The 25,360-nt window shown below is 34.4% G+C and overlaps 1 protein-coding gene and 1 non-coding gene across 2 annotated transcripts; both read left to right on the forward strand.

Annotated features, from left to right (window-relative positions):
• Positions 1 to 517: 517 nt before the first annotated feature.
• On the forward strand, positions 518 to 624 carry LOC120082299 (small nucleolar RNA R71). The gene has a single exon (XR_005483130.1). It is a non-coding gene; the product is annotated as a small nucleolar RNA R71 (small nucleolar RNA).
• Positions 625 to 16,939: 16,315 nt separating this feature from the next.
• ATVPS33 (Sec1/munc18-like (SM) proteins superfamily) lies at positions 16,940 to 25,355 on the forward strand. Its single transcript, XM_039036016.2, has 22 exons — positions 16,940 to 17,216; positions 17,303 to 17,342; positions 17,569 to 17,649; positions 17,900 to 18,094; positions 18,200 to 18,310; positions 18,416 to 18,481; positions 18,682 to 18,789; positions 18,886 to 18,930; positions 19,228 to 19,284; positions 19,570 to 19,664; positions 20,137 to 20,188; positions 20,339 to 20,395; positions 20,502 to 20,564; positions 20,672 to 20,778; positions 21,427 to 21,549; positions 21,635 to 21,716; positions 21,825 to 21,895; positions 22,705 to 22,785; positions 23,147 to 23,204; positions 23,299 to 23,360; positions 24,004 to 24,097; positions 24,907 to 25,355. The coding sequence occupies exons 1-22, from the start codon at positions 17,164 to 17,166 to the stop codon at positions 24,994 to 24,996; spliced, it is 1,791 nt and encodes a 596-aa protein (XP_038891944.1). The 5' UTR covers positions 16,940 to 17,163; the 3' UTR covers positions 24,997 to 25,355.
• Positions 25,356 to 25,360: the final 5 nt, after the last annotated feature.

Here is a 25,360-nt window from a genome sequence, read left to right on the forward strand (position 1 = left end):
AAAATTCTTTTCTAATTTTAAAAAGAATGTTTACCTCTTCTTGTTAAAACAACTTGATGCGTCTAGATGCAGTGGTCAAACTCTGCGTCATTTATTAGAGACTGTTGATCATGGTTACACCCTTTGTTTTGGCTTGTTCCCATGGGTGTCATGCGAACATCCAACTACGGTTATGTGCCAGTCTCAACTTTAACTCTTGAATTTCAGAGGAGTTGTCTCTTGTTTCTTTTATTTTTCTTTCTCATTTTTCTCTTTTCATACTGCGTTGTTCTTGGAAACTCACCTTTGTTTTGGCTTGCTCCCACGGGTGTCATGCGAACATCCAACTATGAGTAGGCTCCTTTCACAACTTAACTCTTATCAGGTTGGGATTGTTTTTGGAGTTTCCCTTGCACTGATATTGGAGTTTATATGATTTTTTTTAGAGATAATGAACGCATTTTTCTTAATGAACACATCACTTGATCTCATATACTCAGACCTTCCCCATAAAATTTCCATCTATAAGCAATCTGGTAAGCCATTATGCGGGCAATCTCTTACCAACCTTTTAAACCTTGCCCAGGCGTCACTGAATGATTCGTCAATATACTGTTCAAAATTGGTGATCAACTTCCTCATTCTAACATTCTCCGTTGGGGGGAAGTACTTCTTAATGAACTTCTCAACTACTTATTCTCATGATGTAATCTCCCCTGGTTCGAGAAAATAAGCCTATTTCCATGCCTGGTCACACAACGAAAATGGGAACAATGTTAATCGAATCTCCTCAGCGGAGATGTTTGGGAACACAAACATGTTGCAAATCTCCATGAAACCTTGGAGGTGAGCGTGCAGATCCTCGCCACGCCTACTGCCAAACTGTTCGGCAGTTTGAATCATTTGCAGCATCACCAGTTTCATTTTGAACCTCGATTCATCAAGAGCTAGCCTCATGATTCCTGGTGAGAAATCATAGAGGTTGGGCGACGCATAATCCTGGATGGGCCTAGTGCGGTCGTTCGCCAAGAGGATGGGATTCGCCATGATATTTACATTTGGTGCTCCATTTTCTTGTTGCTCCGCCATGTTTGGATCTTTCTCTTGTTGTTGTTGTTGGCGGTTGTTTCTTCTTTTTTTCGAAAAGTTCTCTCAATCTCTAGGTTGTAATTGGGCTCAAGAATTTGTCCTTTGCTCATACGACGCCCGCTTCTTCCTTTACCTAAGGAGAAGCAGTGCACAGAGATGGAGAGTCTGCAAAGAAAATAAAAAAAGTTACCGTTAGCACAATGTATTGCCGTAGTCCCCGACAATGGTGCCAAAAACTTGATGTGTGGTTAATGCGATGAAATAATGGTGTAGAATGCGATGATGGAATATGCGTTGTGCACGCAAGTTTTCTTAGCAAGATCTAAATATAAATCCTACTAAGTTGCCTAGTAAGTCCAGGGTCGAACACAGGGACTATGGAAACAGTATGCGATGGTAATTTCAGTTCTCTTTGTTGGTTTGTATGTTGTTTAAGGTATAAAGTATATACGGTGGATTTGAGAAAAGAGTTAATAATACGAAAGTACAATGAGTATGCAAGGGAACGGGTTGAGAAGGGATTTAACTAACACTTCCTAAGAATGCGTTCATGTTATGCGATCATGGTACATACATACAACAACAAGTCATCTTTCAATGCAAATGCTATAGCTTCTAGTTTTAGAACGCATGCGATGTATGTAATGATGTCTATATGAATTATGCCTAAGCATCTATTCTTAAATATGCGATGATGAATGACACACACATACACAAGGTGACCGCATACTACCACAACCTATTTCTAGGGTGAATGCGATGCATGTTGGCAAACAGAGCTTATCTCTAAGTCTCTATTTCTTGCTTATGCAGATCTAATCTTGCTTTCTCAAGTCTAGATTCTAACCTAACTCTCTCAAGTCTTAGGTTCTTTCTTTAGACTCTCTCTCGAAAGCTCTAAAGGGGTGATGGACGCAACATAAGACAAGATGATCGCATGCAATGAAGATCCTAGGTCATGTTAGCTAAGTACTTCTCAACCCATTCGAAAGTTTAGTTACTCATGCGTAATGTAAAGAGAGTGAACAGATGTAGAAATGCAGGTTCAATTCTATAAATGAAATCGAAATATAGAATGACAATGTGAAATAAAGATAAGGAGCTTGGTAGGAATTTCTTGCTTCCCAAGGCTTTTACACTGTTTTCTCTACTTTGTTCAAAGAATATTCTTACTCTCACAAGAGTCAGCCCTCCCTATGTTTTCCACGCTCCATGGCACTCTCTCGAGTTGACCAGGACGATCTTCCGGCGTCTTCTCTCTTCTCTCGCCTCCGCCTTCTAAGTATAAGAAAACTATGAACAAAGGCTAACTATCTTCTATATGATGAACTCTCCCAACTTCTTTAACGAATGTAGCCTTCGGTATTTATAGAGCTTCAGGGTGAAGAGCTTTTTCTCTCAAATGATTGCATTGATGGGATGTCATTAATTCTCTGTCTGATGCATCGAATAATTGTCACCGAAAAGTTGAGTGTACTTGCTATAGTGTGTCATTAACAGCTTGTCAACTTAATTCAGAATCGACCGTCATCAGCTTTCTGTCCCATCGTGATTTATTAAGTTTTCACCTTGATGTGCCAACTCTATGCGGCCACCTTCTTGAGTAGATTTTCACGAACACAAACGATTGCATAGCCTTGCAGTCGCAATCTTTTATGCACTCAGACGCGAATTTCCTTGGATCGCAATTTCGCCTTGTGCGAACGCATTTCCTGCACAAAATACATAAATTAGCTGCTTTAATGCGATAGACGCATGCGATCGCAATGTTCTAAACTTAATGCTTTTGGACGCATTTTTATATATTTTTACTGTAATAATATATCTTTGCACTGTAATAACGTGCATTTTTATTGTTTTATATCTTTGCACTGTAATAACGTGCATTTCTGCCCGTTATCAGGAACCTATCTGGAAAGGTGAATTAGATAGATTTTCAACAAGCATGCGATGATTTGGTCAAAGACTCCGTTAAAGAGTTTAATGGATGATGATTAAAAGTTGTTCAACTATCCAAGGTAAAAGTTACTATTGGGAAAACCTAAAAGTCATTTAGTTAAAATCCTTAGCCATGTTTTTTCTAAGTAAGCTAAACCCTAGGTTATAAAATACTCAATGGGAGGAGGAGTCGTATCAGATATGTTTATGATTCCACTAACGTTTCTCCCTGTATGTTCACACCATGAGATTCATGCTTGGCCTCGAGATGCCCAAGATGCATCCCCCCTTAGGATAGTGTTTGCATGAGTCAATATCAAGGTGGACGGAGAGAGTATTTATTGTAAGTGGGTGAAGGGTGTGTGTCAACACGTCTTATGGTCTCTGTTATTGGTTCACACCGTGAGATCATTCTTTACGCCCTCGTGTCGCCCTGGAAGCATCCCCCTTTGGATGGGTTTTGTACAGTTGGTCAATATCAAGGTGAACTCCAGAAATGGATATGGTCGCTTTAGGTTTTGCCCCAATTGGATTTTTCCCCTTTGGATTGGCTTTTTGGGACGGACCTTTAGGGCTTAAAATGGTGGGTCACACTTACGGGAGATTGTTAAGTAAGTTAATGATCTCTTGGCCAAATCAATGATGGCTTGTCGTTATAGGAACAAAGGTTGTTCTGGTATTAATGACTGGTTGAGAACTTCTCAATTCAAAAGAGGGATAACTGACCTCCATTCGACGACTTTTGTCCTAAACTTTTAAAGTATCATTGCGAAACTAGATGTCACACGGGGTTCATGTTAGTTTTGCTAAATTCTTATTGGATGTTGTTTTGTTTTACAACGGGTATTTGCTTAAAACTTGACGTAGGTCAATGTGTTTTTCTTTTCAGCAAGTTAGTATTTCCATTTAAAGCTTTTAAAAATGACCGATTAGTTATAGTGGAAAGAATCGTGTGAAACAAATTTTGTGGAAAACAACCTCCATCCCACTAATCTCCAAAAGAGGAGGCAAGACAGTAAATATGATTTATTCGTCTTGGAGACATGTCTAGTAGAGAATGATGATTCTGCCTAGATCCTTGATTGTGCTACCAATCATGTCAGTTCCTCTTACCAAGGATTTAGTTTCTAGCAAACGTTGCCACAAGGAGAGATGACTCTTCGAGTCGGTACTGGTGAGGTTGTTTCAGCTGTTGCTGTAAGTAGGCTGAAGTTATTTGATGACAAGAAACGTTATCTGTTACTGGATAATGGTTTTGTAGTTTCTTATATTAAGAGGAACTTAATCTCGATTTCTTGTCTCATTGAATAAGGTTATACCGTCTCTTTTTCTGAGAATAAATTGTTTATTTTCAAGAATGGAATGGAGATTGGTTATGATTCAATGGAAAATAACTTATATGTACTAAGGTCGTTAGTCATAAAAGCCTTGTTTAACACTGAAATGTTCAATACGACAACAACAGCTAAAAGACCAAAAGTTTCTCCAAAAGACAATGCCCATCTTTGGCATATAAGGTTAGGTCATATCAACCTCAATAGGATTGAGAAGTTGGTGAAAAGTGGACTTCTAAAGAGTTTAAAAGAAAACTCCTTACCGGTATGTGAATCATGCCTTAAAGGCAAGATGACCAAATGACCTTTTACTGGAAAAGGTTATAGAGCTAGGGAAACCTTGGAGCTTGTACATTCAGACCTCTGTGGTCCAATGAATGTTAGAGCTTGAGGTGGGTATGAATATTTCATCTCTTTCATAGATGATTATTCAAGGTTTGGGTATCTCTTCCTAATGCAACGTAATTCTGAAGCCCTTGACAAGTTCAAGGAGTATAAGGCAGAAGTTGAAAACTTGTTGGGTAAGAAGATAAAAACACTACGATATGATCGTGGTGGAGAGTATATGGACCTCCAATTCCAGAACCATATGATAGAACATGGGATTTCGTCTCAACTCTCGGCCCCGGGTACATCTCAGCAGAATAGTGTATTTGAAAGAAGAAACAGGACCTTGTTGGACATGGTTCGGTCTATGATGAGTTATGCTCATCTTTCAGACTCGTTTTGGGGTCATGCAATGCAGACTTCATGTTATATCCTAAACAAGATTCCCTCGAAAAGTGTTTCTAAAACACCTTTTGAGTTATGGAGAGGCCTAAAGGTAGTTTACGCCACTTTAGGATTTGGGGCTATCCGGCACATGTGCTAGCAACTAACCCAAAGAAGTTGAAACCGTGTTCGAAGGTTAGCCTCTTTGTGGGCTACTCCAAGGAAACGAGAGGAGGATACTTCTTTGATCCAAGTGAGAATAAAGTATTTGTTTCCACTAATGTTATCTTCTTGGAAGAAGATCACATGAGGGATCATAAGCCACGAAGTAAGCTCATTTTACGTGAGATCTCAAGTGAGACTGAGACTGTTGAGGGTTTAATAAGAGTTGTTGAATAGGCCGACAGATCAACAAGAGTTGTTGAGGTCAGAACGTCTAGTCAACCAGCTCAAGAGTTGAGACTGCCTCGACGTAGTGGGAGGGTTATGAACCCATCAGATCGCTACATGGGTTTGAGTGAAGCCCAAAACGTCATTACGAATGATGGGGTCGAGGATCCGTTTTCTTTTAAGAAAGTAATGGAGGATGTTGACAAAGATGAATGGGTTAAAGCCATGAACCAAGAAATGGAGTCTATGTACTTCAATAACATATGAGAGCTTGTTGATCCACCTGATAGGATAAGACTTATTGGGTGTAAGTGGATCTTTAAACGAAAGAGAGGTGTAGATGGAAAGGTGCAAACCTTTAAGGCTAGACTCGTGGCAAGGGGTTATACCCAGGTTGAGAGAGTTGACTATGAGGAAAATTTCTCACCTGTTATCATGCTAAAGTCTATCAGGATTCTTCTGTCCATAGCCACATTTTATGATTATGAAATATGGTCAATGGACGTCAAGATTGCCTTTCTTAATGGTAATCTTGAGGAGATTATCTATATGACTCAACCAGAGGGGTTCATAGTTCCAGATCAAGAGAAAAGAGTTTGCAAGCTTAATAGGTCCATTTATGGGGTGAAACAAGCATCTAGATCTTGGAACATCAGATTTGACACTGCTGTCAAGTCGTTTGGCTTTGACTAGAACAATGATGAGCCTTGTGTTTACAAGAAGACCATCAACAACTCAATAGCTGTCTTGGTACTGTATGTGGATGATATCCTACTCATTGGGAATGATGTAGGGTATCTAACTGACATTAAAAAGTGGCTACCTGCCCAGTTCCAAATGAAAGATTTGGGTGAGACACAGTATGTTCTCGGGATCCAAATTATTCGGGATCGCAAGAACAAACGGTTAGCCCTATCTCAGGCATCGTACATTGATCAAATGTTGATCAGGTACAGGATGTAGGATTCCAAGAGGGTTTCAGGCATGGAATCGTTCTGTCTAAAGATCAATGTCCTAAGACACCTCAAGAGGTTGAGGAGATGAGACGAATTTCCTATGCTTCTGCTATAGGAAGCTTGATGTATGTAATGTTGTGTACCAGACCCGACATTTTCTATGCAGTAGGGATTGTCAGTTGGTATCAGTCCAATCCAGGATTTGATCACTAGACGGCGGTCAAGACGATCCTTAAGTATCATCAGAGAACGAGGGATGCTTGTGTATGGAGATTAAGATCTGATTCTTACAGGATACATAGACTCTAACTTTCAAATTGATCGAGATTCTCGCAAATCGACATCGGGGTCAGTGTTTACTCTAAATGGAGGGGCTGTAGTCTGGCAAAGCATCAAGCAAGGATGCATCGTGGACTCCACTATGGAAGCTGAATATGTAGCGGCTTGTGAAGCAGCTAAAGAGGCTATTTGGCTGAGGAAGTTTCTTACAAATTTGGAAGTTGTTCCAAATATGGATTTGTCGATCACACTGTATTGTGATAACAACGGGGCTGTGGCAAATGCAACATTGTTACAAACTTTCTAAACTTGAGATATCGGTCTTTCCTATTAACAAGAGAAGTTGAAGTACTACTTTCATCTGGCTTTGAAGTCAAAGAAGTACTAATTGTAGATGTAGAAAGTTGAGGTTCTTTTACTGTTCTTGAATTTGATCTATAAAACTTTATCAAATCACAACATAAATCTCTAACGCGTTTAATTTCAACAATATGATGAGATCCATAGATTTGAGGAAAATAAAACTATAACAATCTCATCTTAGACCTAGGATCTAATACTGTAGCTATTGCCAACACACCATGAATCACACTCCAATATTTTTCAAACTTAGCAATTATTCTTGATGCCATTACTTATATCTCCTCAACCTTAGAATTAAGCCACTTAGAAAGTTCGAACTCAATTTCACAAACTTCTTCAAAAAAAGACATTGGAGGTTGGATAACTGGACCCAAAAAATACTCAGTCATCAAGTAAAAGGGTTCTAACTATCACACATTTTTTTCGCAAAATTCCAACCAATCTCTGAAGGAAGACAAGTGTATAGTGGTTCACATTGTTTTAGATGATGAAAAACATCTTTGTATTTCAAAACAGTTTTGAGCATCACAAATGTTGAATTCCATCTTGTAACAAAATCAAGACTTAGTTTTTTAGTGCATGGAATTTGTAATTGACGAACTATTTCTTCAAAGTTTTCCTTCATTTTTGCAGAAAGAGTCCAAAAATGAATAGTACCTCTAATCTTCTCTATACTATCAGAAATTACAGCTAAACCATCTTTCACTATAAAATTCAAAATATGTGCACAACAATGTCCTTAAATCTAACTTCCTTAATAAAATGTCGACCATTACATTATTTGTTGAACAATTATCTATTGTTAAAGTGGATAATTTACGATCTATGTTCCAATCAAATATACACTCCATTAATGCTTCAGAAAATAACTGTCCAGTATGTAGATGTGGCACGTGTACAGACCTAGTATTATGTAATAATATGTTAAAATGAAAACTAACTAATGAATAACAAATACCTAATAACATAAAATATTAAAATATGCAGGACCTAAGAATCATCAATAAAATATGCAGTGGTTGCCATGTATCCCTTCTTCTGGCTAGTCGCAGTCCACATGTCTGTAGTAAGAGCAACCCTACTTCTATTGTTTTAATTCTCTCTTCTTCATAAATTTTTATTATATCTCTCCTCATCGTGGTTCTTGAAATCATCTTAAACATCCATTGAACACTACTAAAAAACTTTCTAAATCTTTTATGTTCAACCATATTTATTGGATATTCATGTAAAATTATAACACAAGCAAGGTCTCTTCTAGAAGCTCCATAATCAAAGAGGGTTGGATTTAGCATTACTTTTCCTTCATTGGTTTTAGTAAGTCTCAAACATAATTGCCTAATGTCTCTTTGTCTCCGTAAGGGACAACTTTTGATATGATCATGTAAATTCTTTGTTCTATTTTTAGATTCCCTTCCTAATTTTTTTTTCACAATAGTTACATATTGCTTTTATGGTGTTATTTATTTATTTATTTAGTTTTTACTTTTATAATGATTCCATACTATTGACGTTAACCTATTTCTTTTTAGTAAATCTTCATTATCATTGGTATCTAATGTAATAGGTGTAGATTGATCACTACCATTTGAAATAATATTCAGTGGGGTTGATTCACTCATGTTCATAGATGTTGGAGTTGAACCACCTTGTTCTAAACTCCTTATTGTTTGACAAAGTCATTTTCACCTACAAAAGTCAAATAGTAACAATCACAGATCCACATATCATTGTAATTTGTACACCGAAACAAAATATAGATTATTAATGAATGAAAACTGATTACACCAACAGAACAACAAAAAATACTCAAATTTAAACACTAAAATCGAACAACAAATTTGTACACTAGTACATTAGTAACTCATTTTAGAAATTAAATTTTAACACACCAGAAATCAGATTTGAACATACCATGGGATGAAAAGATGTCAGCAATGACACGAATGACGGATTTGAGGGATAGACGGTGAGGATCCAAACGACAACAACATGGACGGTGGGTCTGAGGTGACCGCTGGATCCGAGAGTAGTGCTGGATCTGAGATGACCGTCGGATTTGAGAGGGCATCTGAGGTGATCGGCTGAGAGAAGAAGGAGGGACGATGACAGATGATTGGCTGAAAGAAGGAGGGGGGCGTCTGAGCCCTGAGGTAACTGGCTAAGAAGAGAAGGGGGGCTGCAGGGAGGGGTAGGCTGACAGGAGAAGGGGGGCGTGTAAAACCCGTACCTTACTTTATTCTTTTAAATTATGTTATTGTTTAAGTTAAGCAAAATTTTGGATTAAATATCTAAGTTAGTTTGGATTTGTGCATTCCGAGATAAAGGATGAGTTTGGAGAAGGAAAATGGTTAAGTAAGGAACTTAGCCCTCAGTACTTATTAATCTGACTTTACAAGAGAAATTCTGGCTAAGTGTTGATCGTGCTGAAGAGTGCTTGAGCATCAAGTGAGCACCAGGCGAGCATCGAGTAAATACTGTCGAGCATCAAAAGTAATCGAGGAAGAGTCGAGCCTCGAATAGAGGCTTCCAAGTGTCGAGTATAAGTGATCGAGGAATGAGTCGAGCGTCAAGGGTAAGCTAGGAAGGGTCACGTGTCGAGTACGAGTATCGAGTGAGGAGTGTGCGTTGAGCGAGCTCCCAGCGCTGAGTTTCCCCATCGAGTAGCGAGTCCTTTCATCGAGTATTTAATAGAGAGTCTAAAAAATTTCCGTCGAATAAGGACCTCTCTCCATCGAGTTTTCGCAGCGAGGATCAAGTTGCTTGAAATACTCAGTTTTAAACTTCTCTTTTAGTTACCTAGACAGATGACTTAAACTCCACTAGTGGGTAAGGTGGCTTAAGGAGATTTCATGTAAAGAACTAGACAATAGTATAAAAAAGAAGATAATTTTAAGGGCTCGTTTTGGATGATTTACTCGAGCAAACCAGACGAATTAGTACCATTGGAAAGCTCTATGAGTCTAGTTTTTGAAATCGAGTCTTTGGAAGGGATTTCTCATCGGGAAGAGGTTCGAAGAAGGAAGGAAGAGTCGAAGGTCTATTTTCAGGCATTACCAGGCACTCGACGAAGAAACATAGATCTAGATCGAACCACTTGGGTTTTCAAGCCGATACTTTAAGGTATTCTTGTAAACACCATTTCAGTAAGTTTGTAGAAGGAAATTTGACAAGAAAAGGTCTAGGATTCGAGTTACATATTTTGGGAAGTTAAACCTCGAATCTTTACTCAAGCAAGAAGTTGCGGTTAGGGCTGTCGGGAAAAATTTGAAGGCCCAAGTTAAACAACAAGGAATTTCATGCTGAAACTTTGAAGTAACATTAGTAACGAAATTTCAAACATGTTTGGAGAAGGAATTTCCTTAAAATGGGTTCTAGTTTTCAAGTTATTTACGTTAGAAGTTGAATCTGGAAAATGTTGGACGATTAGGCAACCCTTTGCTAAGTATGAGCTTAGTTAAAAGTGTAGTCTCAAAAGGGAGACCATGTAACAACTAAACTCTTATTCTTTTATGTGTAGGAAATATATCCATTGGGGAGCCCTAAAAAGCTTAGGAAGAACCAAGCCCAAGGATCCGTGAGTGACTAAATGTTTTCAAATATAGTCACAAAAGGGTCATGCGTTCCAAATGAATTTCATGCTAACGTCATGGGTTTTCCAAGAAACTAAAGTTTATATTTATATTTTAAATGAGTTTTACTAATCCTAGCGTGTGTTAAGAATGTATGAAAAAGTAATGCAATTACAAGTTATTGATTGTAAAGTAGAATGGTAATGATGCTCTTAGGGCAGAAGCTAAGTAAGTGCCAAGCTTAAAACTGATGATGCTCGAATCTTTCATGAATGTATATTTCCAATATCTTTCATGAATGTATATTTCCAATATACCAGGTACCGAAGGTATAGAAGGTATCTGAGGAAGTACCTAAGGTGTTAATGGTACTTAGTATACTCCACGTGCACGTAGGTAGTTCTTTATGAGACCGAAGTATAGGTCTCACGGCCATGAATGGACATTGAGAGCTTGAGCTATGAATGCTCGTTCTCGACTAAGGTTTGGTAGCATGATTGATTATAACGCTATGGTTAAGGTATAATACTATGCAAGTTGCTTGAGATTATTTTCCAGCATGTTATTTATTTTACATTAAAGCATATGAAAGATTTGAGAAGAAATGTATTTCAATGTGTCACTCACTGGGCAACCAACTCACAGTTTTCAAATGTTTCTCTTTTTCCCAGGTAGAGGTCAGTTCCCTCACAGTTGAATTCATTGCAGGTTGCCACCCAAAGTTTTGTGACCTTAGGAAGAAGCTTAGGTTAAGCTTATTTTGATGTACACACATTTGAAAAGGAGTCGGGGACTTGTGAAACTTATTTTCTTTTGGCACATATGTTTATTTTGGTCATCTTATTTCTTTGGACATATGTTTGTTTTTGGAACTGTAATTAAGACTTGCACTGTTTAATTTCATAGATGTGTTTTGCCAAGCCATTTGCATATTCAGGTTTAAGCAAGTTCACTTAAGTTAGGTAGTAAGTGTTGGCACCTAGGTCGGTAACTGCTCCCGTCATATCCTCATTCGATTTTTAGATGGTAAACTGGGAGGGGGTGTGATAGGGTGACACTCGACAGGCGAAAGGCTGAGAGGAGAAGAAGGGGGTGGAACTTAGCAGGTGAAAGGCTGACTAGCTGAGAGAAGATGGAGAGGTTAGGGCAGGCAACAATCGACAAGCTGAGAAGAGAAGAAGGGGGCAGACAGGCAGGCTGAGACTTGAAAGGAGGGAGGAGGGCAGGTGATAATGCAACTTAGGGTTATATATATGTATATGTGTGTATGTATATATATGTTTAGGAATTAGATTTTTATAATATATATTTATATACATTCGAGGTGGGGTGAGGGCTCGAGACGGGGGGTCGGGGTCAGGGAATATATTCCCCGTCCCCAGCCCCGAATTGCAAACGGAAAAAAAAAAAATTCCCCACTCCCTCCCCCATTCCTCGTGTATTCAGGGATTTCTCGGCCTGTTCGAGACGGGTCTGCCCCACGATTTTAATGGGCATCTCTATGAACATCCTCTCAAAAGTTCGATAACTACTAGGGAGTGATGGCATTTGGATAAAAGAATAATTTTTCTTTTTAGAGCTTGACTATTAATTAATTTAAGTGTTTATTAGAAAAAAAATGTGAAAACTATGATATAAAATTTAGGAGGAAATAAATAGTAAATGTCAAAATCGAAAAATTAAGATACGTTTGGTAGAGAATTTGAAAACAAAATATTAAATGAAAATAGAGTAGTATTTCATGTTTTTAGATATGCGTTTGGTAGCAAAATTAAAAAATTGTATTATAATTTAAACAATTGTAAACTAGTTGTAGTTACCTACTAATTATTAGTTGACAATAAATTATTATTAATTAATTTATGAACATATTTTATGTCAAAAAATTGTGTAATTATTGTTTTTTAAATTATATAATTTATAGGAAAATTTGAAATCTTAGTCCCTATAGTTTAGATTAAGTTAAAATTTAGGTTTTATGATTTATAATTAGAATTTACCCTTGTGGTTTGATAAAAACTTCATAATTAATAGTCCTAGGGGTAAGGACTATTTTAGAGGATTTAACAAAACATAGGGACTATTATGAAGTTATATCAAACCATAAGAATTAAATTATAAATTTAAAATCATATAGACTAACTTAGGCAAACAATAGGGATCATACTTGGAATTTAACCAAATTTAATCTATAATAAATTACATAATATATATTTTAATTTTAAAAAAATTGAATTGAGTTTATTACATGACATATTTATTTATAAATATTTTTATTCTTTATTTAATACAATCATGCATTTTAAATTTTGATATTCAAATTCTGGATACTAAGAAAAACATAAAAATAGAATGTTGTTTTCAGAATTTGTACTATTTGGATCACAGAATATGAAAACAGTTTTTAGAAATCGAATTTAGGTTGTCTACCAAACATATATTCTTTAAATTCAATGAATCTGAAAATATAACACATTATATGAATTGCGAACCAAACAGACCCTATTTTTTTTCACTAAAATTAATTATTGGTTATAAGAAGGATTGACATTTCCATGTTTCATCTAAACTAAAAATAATAGAAAAGTTATACAAATGGCAAATCTCATCTGCTCCAAGTTGAATGATGACGTGATGCCACAAACGATCATGTCTGCAAAATTATGAGTTTGTGAAAATGATGAATAAAAATAAAAATTAGGAATTAGAATGTTTATGGAAAGCAAATTAAACCCACATGTTGAATATGCCTATGAAGAAGTTGGATGACCACTTCAACACCATTCTTTGTCATAATTTAAATCATTTTCTCTATTTGAAGGTGTCACATCATTGCATTGCTCAAGTTCCATCTCGAGCTCTTTTGCAAATAATGTGTCTTCATCAATTGAATCATCTTGATCAAGTACTTTCATTTGTATGATTGGACTATAAGAAAAATCAAAATATTTCCTTAAAGAATATTGTTAAGGAATAAAATAATTTCAAAATCTACAAAATTAAGATCTCTTGAAAGATAATTATAAATCGAAATGAAGAAATTATTGATATATAAAAATCAAAATAAAAATGCTTCATATGTACCATATTTTATGATCATAATGTGAATCTTTTTCTCCGTTCGAAGATTCCACATTGTTGAATATTTTTTGAAGTCTTATCTCGATATATTTTTTCAACATTTCTACATCAATTGAATTATATCAATCATGTGATTTCATTCGTATTGTTGAACTACAAAAAAATAAACATCTTTTGTTTAAGAACATTGATAATGAATAAACTCTTTTTAAAGGCAACTATCTATCTAAAAAAATGAAGTAACTTTAATATAAATCAAAATAAAATTTGTTTACATACCATTTACTAGTAGGTTCCACGTTGTCATAATGTTGATTTCCCAATCTCATTTCAGTTTAATTTGTCTATTTCCAAAGGTTGAAGGATATCATCTTGAATGTGAGGTGATTTCAAATTGTATCCATGCATAAATTGAGTAAATCGTCCCATATCGATGCAAAATTGGTTTCAAAATTAAACCCATTAATGCAAAGTTCATTTTCTGAACGACCAACCACTCATTTTTCCAATTTTCTACATTTAGGATTTTGATCTTTACGTATTTTCATTTGTGTTGTTGTAGCTTTTGGCCAATTGAGAAAAATTGATGTTTGTATTGCCGTGGAGAATGTCCTTTTTCCTTGATTCAAAATTTTGTTCCAAAGCTAACAAAGTATGGAAGGATCATGTACTACCCCTTTTGGTACAAAAGTAGATGAAGGATGTACTCATACATGATCCAAGAGCGAGTATCATTAAACTTTACTTTAGAGTTTTCATAATGAAATCGTTTAACACTATCAATCAAGACATTATTGACGGAAGAAAACACTTTGTTTACCTTGTTCTCATCACTTCAAGTAGTCCCATTAGAGTCGACTTTTCTAATAACTCGAGACTTCTTTCTTCTTGAGATTGGCGAAGAAACAGACATCTTGGCCATCAATCTCTCCACGTTGTTGCCATATTTGAGAAGGTTCTTGGCTATAAATGTCAATGACCGGCAACACAATTGGAGGAACGAAATCTCTAAAAATCTTGTAAAAAGGATAGAAATTCAATAATTCTTCATGGGAAGCTGAAGTAATTGATCAGTATAGAAAAAAATAAGAATTTATCGGTCTGAAAAAAACATCACTATTTTTGGCGCCAATTAAAGTAAAATCTGTTTTTATTTTTATTTTTTTCTTTTTGGGGAATATTTTGTTTAAATATTAGGACAAAATTCGTAATTATAATAGTGAATACAAAGCAACTTCGTTACTTACCTTTTTGAACGTGGGATGAGAGAGATTAGAGAATTATTATTATTTGTGAGAGGTCAAAAGAGTTTGAGAAGTAATAAATGGACATTTAATTTTAATGCTTTCTTATTTATACTTTTTTTAAGCTTACTAGTTGGGTTCAAAAATACCTAATGATCTTAAAAAACCAATCAATCCAATTCAATTCGTATGGTTTGGATTAGGTTATCAACTCATTTGAATTGGATTGAGTTTAAATAAATGAAAATTTTATGGGTTGGGTTGGGTCATGGGTTCACCTAATATAACCCAAATCAACCCTAACCAACCCAAAATTATTATTAATTTTAAAAAAATATATATTTTTTATTACTTATAACACAATTATTTATACATATATTGATTTTAATTTATTTAATTCTAATATTTTTTTAATAATTTATTCTTCAACGACTCTTAAAAGTAGTTTTCTTGCACTTTAGAAAGAAAATGTTCACTATATAAATTGAAATTGAGTTGTTAATCTTAATTCAATATATGAAAATAATTAAATTAAATTTTTACATATTTACTTTTTATTTTTTTATAACAAATTTTTAAATAAACGATCCAATTAACCCAAACCAACTCAATCCAAATATTTCAAGGTTGAGTTGGGTTGGGTTCATTTTTTTAACCAGAGTTATTTGGGTTGAAAAAATTTACACCCGAACAATTTGGTTGATCTAAAAAGTCTTTCAATCCAACCCATTAACACCTTTAAAGCTTACTTTCCAACACAATAAAACACATTTTATAATTTTTTATTTAAATTATATTCGATTTTAATTTCAATCTACAAATTTCTGATTAACTCTATTAAATCTAAATTCTCCCCAATTTAATTCAATCAAAGATCTTAAATTTTAAAGTTAAATAGAAAACTAAAACCCTAAAATTTAAGAAATGTAATTTAAATTTACTTAATTAGAGCTCCACAAATTACTTCATAATTATTTATCTATATATCTTTTCAATTTTTAAAAAGTTGCTGCATTTAATAAATTAGTTCAATTCTGAAGACATTGTATACCGTTTGATAACTAATTGAGATTTTTTTTTTTTTTTTTTTTTTTTTTTAATGTTTGTTTTCTATGTGAATTTTCTATAAATGTTAAAAATTCAAAAAGAAAAAAAAAAAATCTAAGATGGTTTTCATTTTTTAAAAAGAGTGTTGTTATTTGATTAAAACTTATGCTTCAAGGTTTTGAAATACTTGGGGTTTCTAGTGGTCAAGGTGTATGTCTACCATTTTTCTATATCACATTCAAGCCCTCACAATATTTTATACAAAGATGTCTTGGTTGCACACCAAAGTTACAACTCAAATAATACGTTAGAATCTGTTTGATAGAAAATTTAAAAACAATAGATTAAATTAAAAAAGAGTTGTATTCCATATTTTCATATATCTATTTAGTAGTAGAATTCAAAAATTAGATTCTAATTTAAACATTTGTAAACTTGTTGTAGTTACCTACTAAATATTAGTTGACAATAAATTATTATTAATTAATTAATTAATTAACATATTTTAGGTTAAAAAGTTGTGTAATTATTATTTTGTAATATTATATAATTTATAGGAAAAATTGAAATTTTGGTCCCCTAATTTAGAGTAAGTTAAAATTCAGGTCTTATGGTTTATAATTAGTATTTATCTCTATGATTTGATAAAAATTTCATAATTAATAGTCCTTATGGTAGAGAGCATTTTAGAAGATTTAGTAAAATATAGGGACTGTATATGAAGTTATATTGAACCATAATAACTAAATTCTAAATTTAAAAATCATATGAACTAATTTCTAATTTTATCTAAATCATAAAGGTTAAATTTAAAATTTAATCTAATTTAATTTACAATATATTATATCATATATATTTTAATTAAAAAAATTGAATTAGATTTATATCCTAACATATTTTTCTAAAGAATTCGAAAACAATTTTTAGAAATAGGAATTTGATGGTATGTCAAACATATGTTTGCCAAAGTGAGTGAATTTAAAATCATAAAACAAATATTTAAACATTTCTAAAAAGTTATTAGAAAAATAATAAAACCAATACGACGGCGCCGATGAGGAAAAGGACTATAGATGCATCGGAAGTCGACTGCCATTTTCTTCTAGCGAGGGGAAGGAAAATTCTCTGTTAACAAAGAATCGAATTGAAATAGAGAAGAAAAGGAAAATCTTCGGCTTCGATGGCACAGATTCCGAATTTGGATAATGCTCCTCTGAATCTCCGAGCGCTCAGGTTCTTATTCTGATCATCGCTTCATAATTTTTCACTACCAATTTCTTTCAATCCGTCTCCTCAAGTTTTCATGGTCAATTTTTCAGGGAACAATCTCAGAAGGAGCTCATAAACATCCTAAAAAATGTGAGTTCCTTTCTTCCGGTTAACATTAGTCGCGAATTTGAGTTTCACTTCTTTTTGTCTTCTATCTGTTTGGTTACCGAGAATACATTACAGAAATAAAAAAGTAAATTATATTGAAGTTTACGGATGGTTTAACAGAACGTGCACGTTTGATGTAACATTGAAGATTAGATTTCGAGGAGTTAATTTGCAAAAATTTGCTTTGAATTTGAATGTTGCTGTTTAGATTCGGGGAAGGAAGTGTTTGGTCGTTGATCCTAAGCTGGGAGGTTCTCTTTCTTTAATCATCCAAACGTCAATACTTAAGGTACTCTCTTCTTTTCACTCAAGGCTTGTTTTTACCAGTGGACGATGAAGATCGGATACTGGAAGAATTTATGAGAATATCTCATTTTCCTATATGTATTTGGCTATTCATTTTTAATCTTGTGAATTGATTTGTGTTCTTATTCAGTTAAGTCATGTTTTATCTTTCTGGTGGGAATTTAATTATTCATCTCCATTTCCACTTTTAATCGTTTGAGGATTGAGGAATGGCTGCTGCTGGTGCAAAACAGGAACATGGAGCTGAATTGCGACATCTTTCATCTGATCCAATTCAAACTGATTGCAATAAGGTGGTTTATCTTGTTCGAGCTCAGATGGATTTGATGCGCTTCATATGTTCCAATATTCAAAATGACATTTCGAAAGGACTTCAAAGAGAATACTTTGTTTATTTTGCCCCTCGCCGTACAGTAGTTTGTGAGAGGGTAAGAGTTGGGAGCCAGTTGGAGTCATGGTCTGATTTTGAAATTTACAAAGTTAAAATTTTTGGTCACATCCTCATAATCAAAGTTAAAATTTAAATTATGCAGGTTCTGGAGGAGGAAAAGGTCCACCACCTACTGACTATCGGGGAGTATCCTTTATACGTAATTCCATTGGATGAGGATATTCTTTCATTTGAACTTGATCGTTCGAACAAAGTATAAAAAGAAGTTCATTCAATTGTTTTGTTTGGTATTGTCAATGTTCTTTCTTTGTGCTTATACATGACTTGACATTTAACTTTTGTCTCCCTTTTCTGGCAGGAATACCTTGTTGATGGTGATACTAGCTCACTCTGGCATATTGCAAAAGCAATTCACAAGCTTGAGGTTGTACAATCTTTCCTGCATTTTGTCTATATAAAGAATAAAATCTAGAACTTGGGAAAATCTGTTCATGTACTCAACGCTGCTGTATGATAAGTACATTTCTAGTACTGTAAAATATGCTGATTTATTACCATGTTCACTCATATATATTCCTGAATTATTGTGTAATCATGGTATAGTTATTTGGCTGTGTATGCTAGTTTTCCTTTGGGGCAATACCAAATGTGAGGGCCAAAGGGAAAGCATCAGTACGTGTTGCTGACATTCTGAATCATTTGCAAACAGAGGAACCTGTCAACTCAAATGATGTAAATGTTTAACTTCAAGACACCTCGTTCTGTCTCTCTCTTTTCAATTTCATTTAAAAAATTTATGCAAGAATTGATTTATTCATTTTATTTCAGATGGTTGTGCCAGAGATAAATACACTCATTCTTATTGATAGGGAGGTAAAGTTTCATTAAATATCGTCATATTTCTGCTGTGAATGTCATTATGTTATGTGGTTTGATTTGTATAGGTCATACTATGTATATTAATTTTGGTAATTTATTGATGGGGATATAAAAGTTATATTTACTTCAAGTTATGAATAATTGTATTTGAAACTTTTGTTCTAAAGCTCCTTGGTTTTGAAGGAGGATAAATTGGAGCTTGACGCCAAAGAAAGAGCTCTTCCATATTTATCTTTGTCTAGTCTATTCAACTGCCTTTGTTGTTTTGAACTTGCTATTCCTGCTTTGCAGGTGGACATGGTCACTCCCATGTGTTCTCAGTTGACGTATGAAGGGTTGGTTGATGAGGTGAGCTAATGCATGAATGGAAGTTCTTCTTTCTTTCTTTCTTTCTTCTTCTTCCTCCTTTTTGCCCCATTGGATGATCACTTGGTATAGTTTGACAAGACATGAAGATTCTTATGGGGGAAGATAGTTAATTTGCTGTAACTTCTCCCATTTTGGCTTCAAAGCCTCACCAACTCCCGATTATATACTCGTCATAGTACTTGTTAGCCTACTTACCATAATTCAAATAGACTGGCTATGTATAACTTAATTTTATTTTGAAGTTTTCTGATATGGCCTTTGCAGTTTTTGCATGTGAATAATGGTTCCGTGGAGCTTGATTCATCAATCATGGGTGCTCAACAGGATGGAAAAAAGATGAAGGTTCCACTTAATTCAAGGTTTCTACTATCTTTGCTCAATATATTTAGCCATCCTTAGCAGCAAGCATTATATGCTGATCCTCACTAAATTTTATATATGTTGGTCTTCTTTCTTTTATGCCAAACAAATATACTATACATTTTTATGCTATCCTTTAGCTTTATGATTCCCTTTACGTGTCTAACTTCTCTGATGGATTAGATTTGACAGTATGTTATACCAGATTGTAGAGGTCGATACTTTTTAATTCTATAGAATCTTGGTATCTCATTAAAAAAGAGCATGATTTTTTTAGAGAGGAGTACTTTGAAAAAAAGCATAATTAAAAACGTGACATCAAGATATTGTTAATTTGGCCGAGTGATTATATTATTTATGAATGTCGGAGGATTGGGAAACTAAATCCGAATCACATTCTAGTGTGATGGCAGCTATCTCACTATTAATTTTAAAACTTATGTTTATTTCTTTCTTTACTTGTAATTCTAGTGACAAGCTGTATAAGGAGACGAGGGATCTCAACTTCGAAGTGGTTGTCCAGGTTGATCTAGTTTTATTAACTCTATTTAGTGGATTGTAGTTAACTTTCTTTTCTCCGCCATCCCTTCTTTTGAAGTTTGCATGTGATATTGTTATTACTCCCTTTCTTGAAGTTCCACTTCCTTAATTGTTTTCTTCAGCATAATTGCAGATTCTACGTCAAAAAGCTATGAACATGAAGCAGGACTATGCAGAGATGTCAACTACTGTAAGCTGTTTATTGTCAACCTACACATCTATTTCAACTGACTCATATAATTAAAAAGGAAAAGCTTTTGCAACAAACTCTAATTGGTAGTTCGTGTCAAATACAGACACAGTCCGTTTCTGAGTTGAAAGACTTTGTTAAAAAGCTTAATTCGTTGCCAGAAATGACAGTGAGTACCTCCTACGTTTTCTTTTTTTTTTTTTCCTTCCTTGAAGACTTTATCAAGGGGCATTTTACATGATAATAAAATTATTATTTGCCACAATTTATTTCTAGAGGCACATTAACCTGGCTCAACACTTGTCGACGTTCACATCAAAGGCATCCTTTCTTGGGCAGCTTGACATGGAACACACAATTATTGAAGCTGAAAGCTATGACATGTAAACTAAACTCATGCTTACATTTGAATTTTTTTTAACATGAAATGTGCTGGTTGACTTCTTGCAAAAGAAATATCAAAGGCTTTATTTTTTGTATTTGATGATGGATTTATTTATGCTCGTGCTCATATGGCCAACTAAAGTGTAGAAATCTAGTTGTTGAAGTCTAAATGACAAAGCTATTTATCATGTATGTTGTGTAATGTATTGATTGTTTGTTCTTCTTTATGGTACTTTTGAAGTTTGTTTATGTTGACTTTTTAAAAGTCAATTATCTTTTCAACTTCACATATACTTGGTACTTGCTGTTTTTCCTCTGTATTTATGTTCTAGACTTGCTAAGTAGTTATTATTTTAAAAATTATTTAGAACATCTTTGTGTGTTGTGTTTCTTTTGAATAGTTACTTTGGAAAACTACCACTTATTCCTTTGCTTTCTGCTTTCTCTGAAAAAAATGTTACAAGTGCCCTGTCCAACACATTTTCGTGGTGAAAAAAATCTCTTTTTTTGTTTAAGATAGGAAATAATTTTTAAGTACAACTTTTGAAGCTGTCTTAGTTATCTTGAAAATACATTTATTACTAGTCTACCCCTCATGTATGTTATGTGTTATATATTGGTGAAAATGTTATAGTTTCTGCGTGCAGATGTTTTGAGTACATTGAAGAACTGATCCATAAGCAGGAGCCCCTTGTTAAAGTCCTCCGTCTTCTCATCTTGCTTTCTGTTACAAATTCTGGTTTACCTAAAAGGCATTTTGACTACTTGAGGTAAGAGAATTATCCCAGTCAGATTTTTATTTCTTTCTATTAGTTAGGGTACTCTTGGTGTCTTACACAGCTTCTGCCTTATTAGGAGAGAGCTACTTCATAGCTATGGGTTTGAACACATGGGTACATTGAATAACTTGGAGAAAGCAGGATTAATTAAAAAACAGGTTGAGCCTCTTCATCTAGATTTAGGAAATTTGTGGTTCACTTTCAAATGGCCAAGACGCCATCAATGATAATTTTAAACCATGATTGTTACGGTCTATACCTTGCAGGAGTCAAAAAGCAACTGGCTAACTATCAAACGTGGTCTGCAACTTGTTGTAGAGGACACAAACACAGTGAAGTATTATTCTTCTTCATCTTGTTACCAATTGTTTATAGTTGGACGCTTAAATAATCTCAAGGCACCTGCAGATCAACATGCAGCAACATTTTTGCTTTTGATTTTTTTCATTTAAGTTCTGTATGATAGCAAGATGTGATATCTTTTCAACAATGTTGGAATCATTTTAGTATTAAACTAATGAGTCATCTGGTCAGTAGGAGAACTATATTTTAGACTCTATGCCACCCCGTCACTTACCTTAAAGTAGCTATTTTTTGTTGTATTGAAAAGGAATGAATGCTTTTTTCTAATTTAACCGATGTTGAATTTTAAAAGCCTGTAAAGCTTTATCTTATTCTTTCCATTTTAGAATTTCTCTTCATTTACGGCTTCCAGCATTTAAGGCTCCATTTTTCATTTGGTACATGTCCTCCTTGTTACCATATTGCTTCCTTAATTAAAATTTTCTTATGCCTCAATATAAAAATGTAGCAAAGGAATCGTCTACTCTATATTTAAAGCGGTGTTAGAATTATAAAAATGATGATGCATTGATGAACAAATGTATTATTTTTTTTAAGTGTGGAGTTGGCCATATTCTAAGTAATGAAATAAAAGAAGGAACAGCTATCATTTTATTCATTTGCATGCGGTATGTTTAACAATTGTTGGTAATTGGCACCTCTGAGATTCCAGTCTAGAATTGCGTATGATCTTTGTTTCAACCATCTATAACTCGTAATATCGTATGCTGTGCAAAAGATTTTTTTTCAAAACATCTGCCTCTTTGGCCGTCATGAATTTGACTTCTATTTATTATGTTTCAGCCCGACTGATATTGCCTATGTCTTTTCTGGATATGCACCTCTTAGCATTCGTCTTGTCCAACAAGCTGTAAGATCTGGATGGTAAGCCTCCTTTTTGTGTTGGGGGGGATGTTGTCTTTGCTTTTTTAGTTGCACAACAATGAATATTGTGAAGGAAAGGAAAAAAAAATAGATATTGTTCATATTAGCGATCTCATTCTTAGTTATTTTGTATTTAACTCTAATTGAATTTGGTTTCTGTAAGCTCTTCGGGTGGGGATTGTCACAAATTTCATAAATTGTTATCCTTTGCCAACTGTGTTTTCCCATTAATTATTTTGTTGTCATCCTCAATTTCGCTCAGTATCTACTATATCTCTGTTTGTATGTGCATAAATTTTTGTATTTTGGATATTATTTACCTCCATTTTGCGAAATTAATCTCATTGCCTGGGTATATCAGGCGTCCTATTGAAGAAATTTTGAAGTTATTACCTGGGCCTCATTCAGAAACAAAGAGAGTCAGTAATTTTGTCTTTACGATTGTTTTGTTTGCAATTCTTTTCCTTCTTCTCTTGGCTTATTTTTCATAATTATTTTGGTTTCGAAATCCAGGGTGGATTCCTTAGCAGTTCATCCTATGATACGTTGCAAGGGGCTTCAGCCAGTAATGATAAGTAAGTCTAAACTCTGTCAATATGTATGCTGAAGTATTGGTGTAAGATTAATGTGATAAGATTTTATTAGATTTGGTTTTCCCCATTGAAAGTTTGGTTTCTCAAAAGAAAAAAGAAAAAAGAAAAAAAAAAAAAAAAGAAAGAAGAAAGAAGAAAAAACTAGCGGCAGCATTAATTCAGCTGGCCATGTAGTTACCTAAACTAAAACGACTAATCCGTTTATGGCCATAACTCTCTAATCTCAATGGCCACAATTCTCTAAAAACAGGACAGGAGAATCGGCCAAAATACAGACAACAAGACAACGCAATTAAGTGCAGCCACCTTACATAAGTTATTATACCTTAACTGGAGAACGGTGTTCTGGACCTCTGGTTTTGTAACGTCCGTCTTATTTGACCATGATTAAACCAGTATGGATACAGAAAAGTGAAGTTTTGTTGTCAAAGAAGTGAACTTCAGTACCATTGATAGATTGGTTATGAATTTGTTCTGTGTTGGTCAATATATGATACTTGTTTTTACAATTATTGTGCTAAAGAACACCGAGGATGGAAACTTTCATTAATGGTTGTTTCCTCATAATGCACAAGTGACGATTTCATTGATTTGGCTTTGACAATTAAATGTCTTAACTTCTCAGAGTGACAGATGGAAGGCGCACAGTTGTACTCGTTGTTTTTATTGGAGGAGTAACATTTGCTGAGATTTCTGCTCTTCGATTTCTCAGTGGTCAGGTATGGGATCAACTTGTCTATTAAATTTTGGTTTTCTTGTATGGTTTTAGAAAGCTAGATTTAAATAGTATGCTTGTTTGACAGTTAATATGGGTTAGAAATATATATATATTTTTTAATATTAAGTTAATCATCAAATATAATTCAAAAAACCCTTCCCATATCTGAAAGTTAAAATCTTATAGGGCGTCACACTATCACCAATGAACAAACTCGGTCTTTTAAAACTATTCTTGTGTTAAGTTATCATCATTTCGCTTCTGCCCCTCTATTCATGTTACACAAAGTAGTGTCTTATTTACAATTACACCCCCTTTTTTCCAGAAGCCTTCAAATAAGTGAAACAATACAAGTTAAATATCATGTATCTATAATTAAGTTGGTATACATGTTCATTAATGACAACATTTTACTTGAATCTTCCCCCCTCCCGAAGAAGAGAGAAACAACGTTGTTTCATGTCATGTTTGTCACTTACAGTTATAACTTTGTAAAAGACTTGTAAGAGTTAGTCATAATCATATACGAACAAATAAATGAGAGGGGAAGTAAAAAGGGAAAGAAAGAGAAACCTAGGGCAGTAACATAGTAACGTGCTAAGCCATTTCATTCAGCCATCTTTAACTAAGAATAAAGGATATCTGTCGTAGCTGCCTTGTTGAATACTGATGAGTTTTATGCTCGATTAAATCTAGTGGATAAAGATATCCCTGTGACTTTGGGAAAATCTCAGATGCACCGTTTTCGGTATATGTTTATTTTTAGGGCTCTCACCCTGAAATTCTCGTTCGATTGTTCTCATCTTGCAGGAAGGAATGGCCTATGAGTTGATAGTTGGTACCACAAAGATTGTTAGTGGCAATTCCTTGACTGAAACATTCGTGGAGAAGTTAGGCTAATTGTGATTTTCTTTTTCTGTTAAAAAAATTACTCCATACATCTTCTAAGAGCTATTTAATCAATATGACCTGCAAGAACCGAAAATCAGCTGTTGGTTTGTTTGGTATTGCGGTATAACAGTTATCTTCATCCAGATCGATGGTTCTCAAAAGAGTTCATTATGTTCGTTCTCCTTTTCTTTTTGCTCCTTTAAATTATCATTTCTTTTTCTTTTTATCGAGATTGGTTATTCGTGACAATCCTGAGTGTTGGTTTGTATAAGTTCTTGCAGGCTGTATACTCCATATATTTGATCCCAACAGTGTAAAGAATCATCTATTTTCAATAATTTTACTTTCCATTTTAGATTGCTTCAAAATAACT

The sequence above is a fragment of the Benincasa hispida genome, chromosome 7, assembly GCF_027475165.1.
Source record: "Benincasa hispida cultivar pf3 chromosome 7, pf3_genome.v1.1, whole genome shotgun sequence".
NCBI lineage: Eukaryota > Viridiplantae > Streptophyta > Magnoliopsida > Cucurbitales > Cucurbitaceae > Benincasa > Benincasa hispida.

What these genes read in the sequence shown, in the direction of transcription:
- ATVPS33 (XM_039036016.2), top strand. Translation starts at nt 17,164, where the DNA reads ATGGCACAGATTCCGAATTTGGATAATGCTCCTCTGAATCTCCGAGCG. An exon ending in AACTTGATCGTTCGAACAAA is followed by an intron (nt 18,311 to 18,415) that starts GTATAAAAAGAA and finishes CTTTTCTGGCAG; the next exon opens with GAATACCTTGTTGATGGTGA. An exon ending in ACTTCGAAGTGGTTGTCCAG is followed by an intron (nt 20,189 to 20,338) that starts GTTGATCTAGTT and finishes GCATAATTGCAG; the next exon opens with ATTCTACGTCAAAAAGCTAT.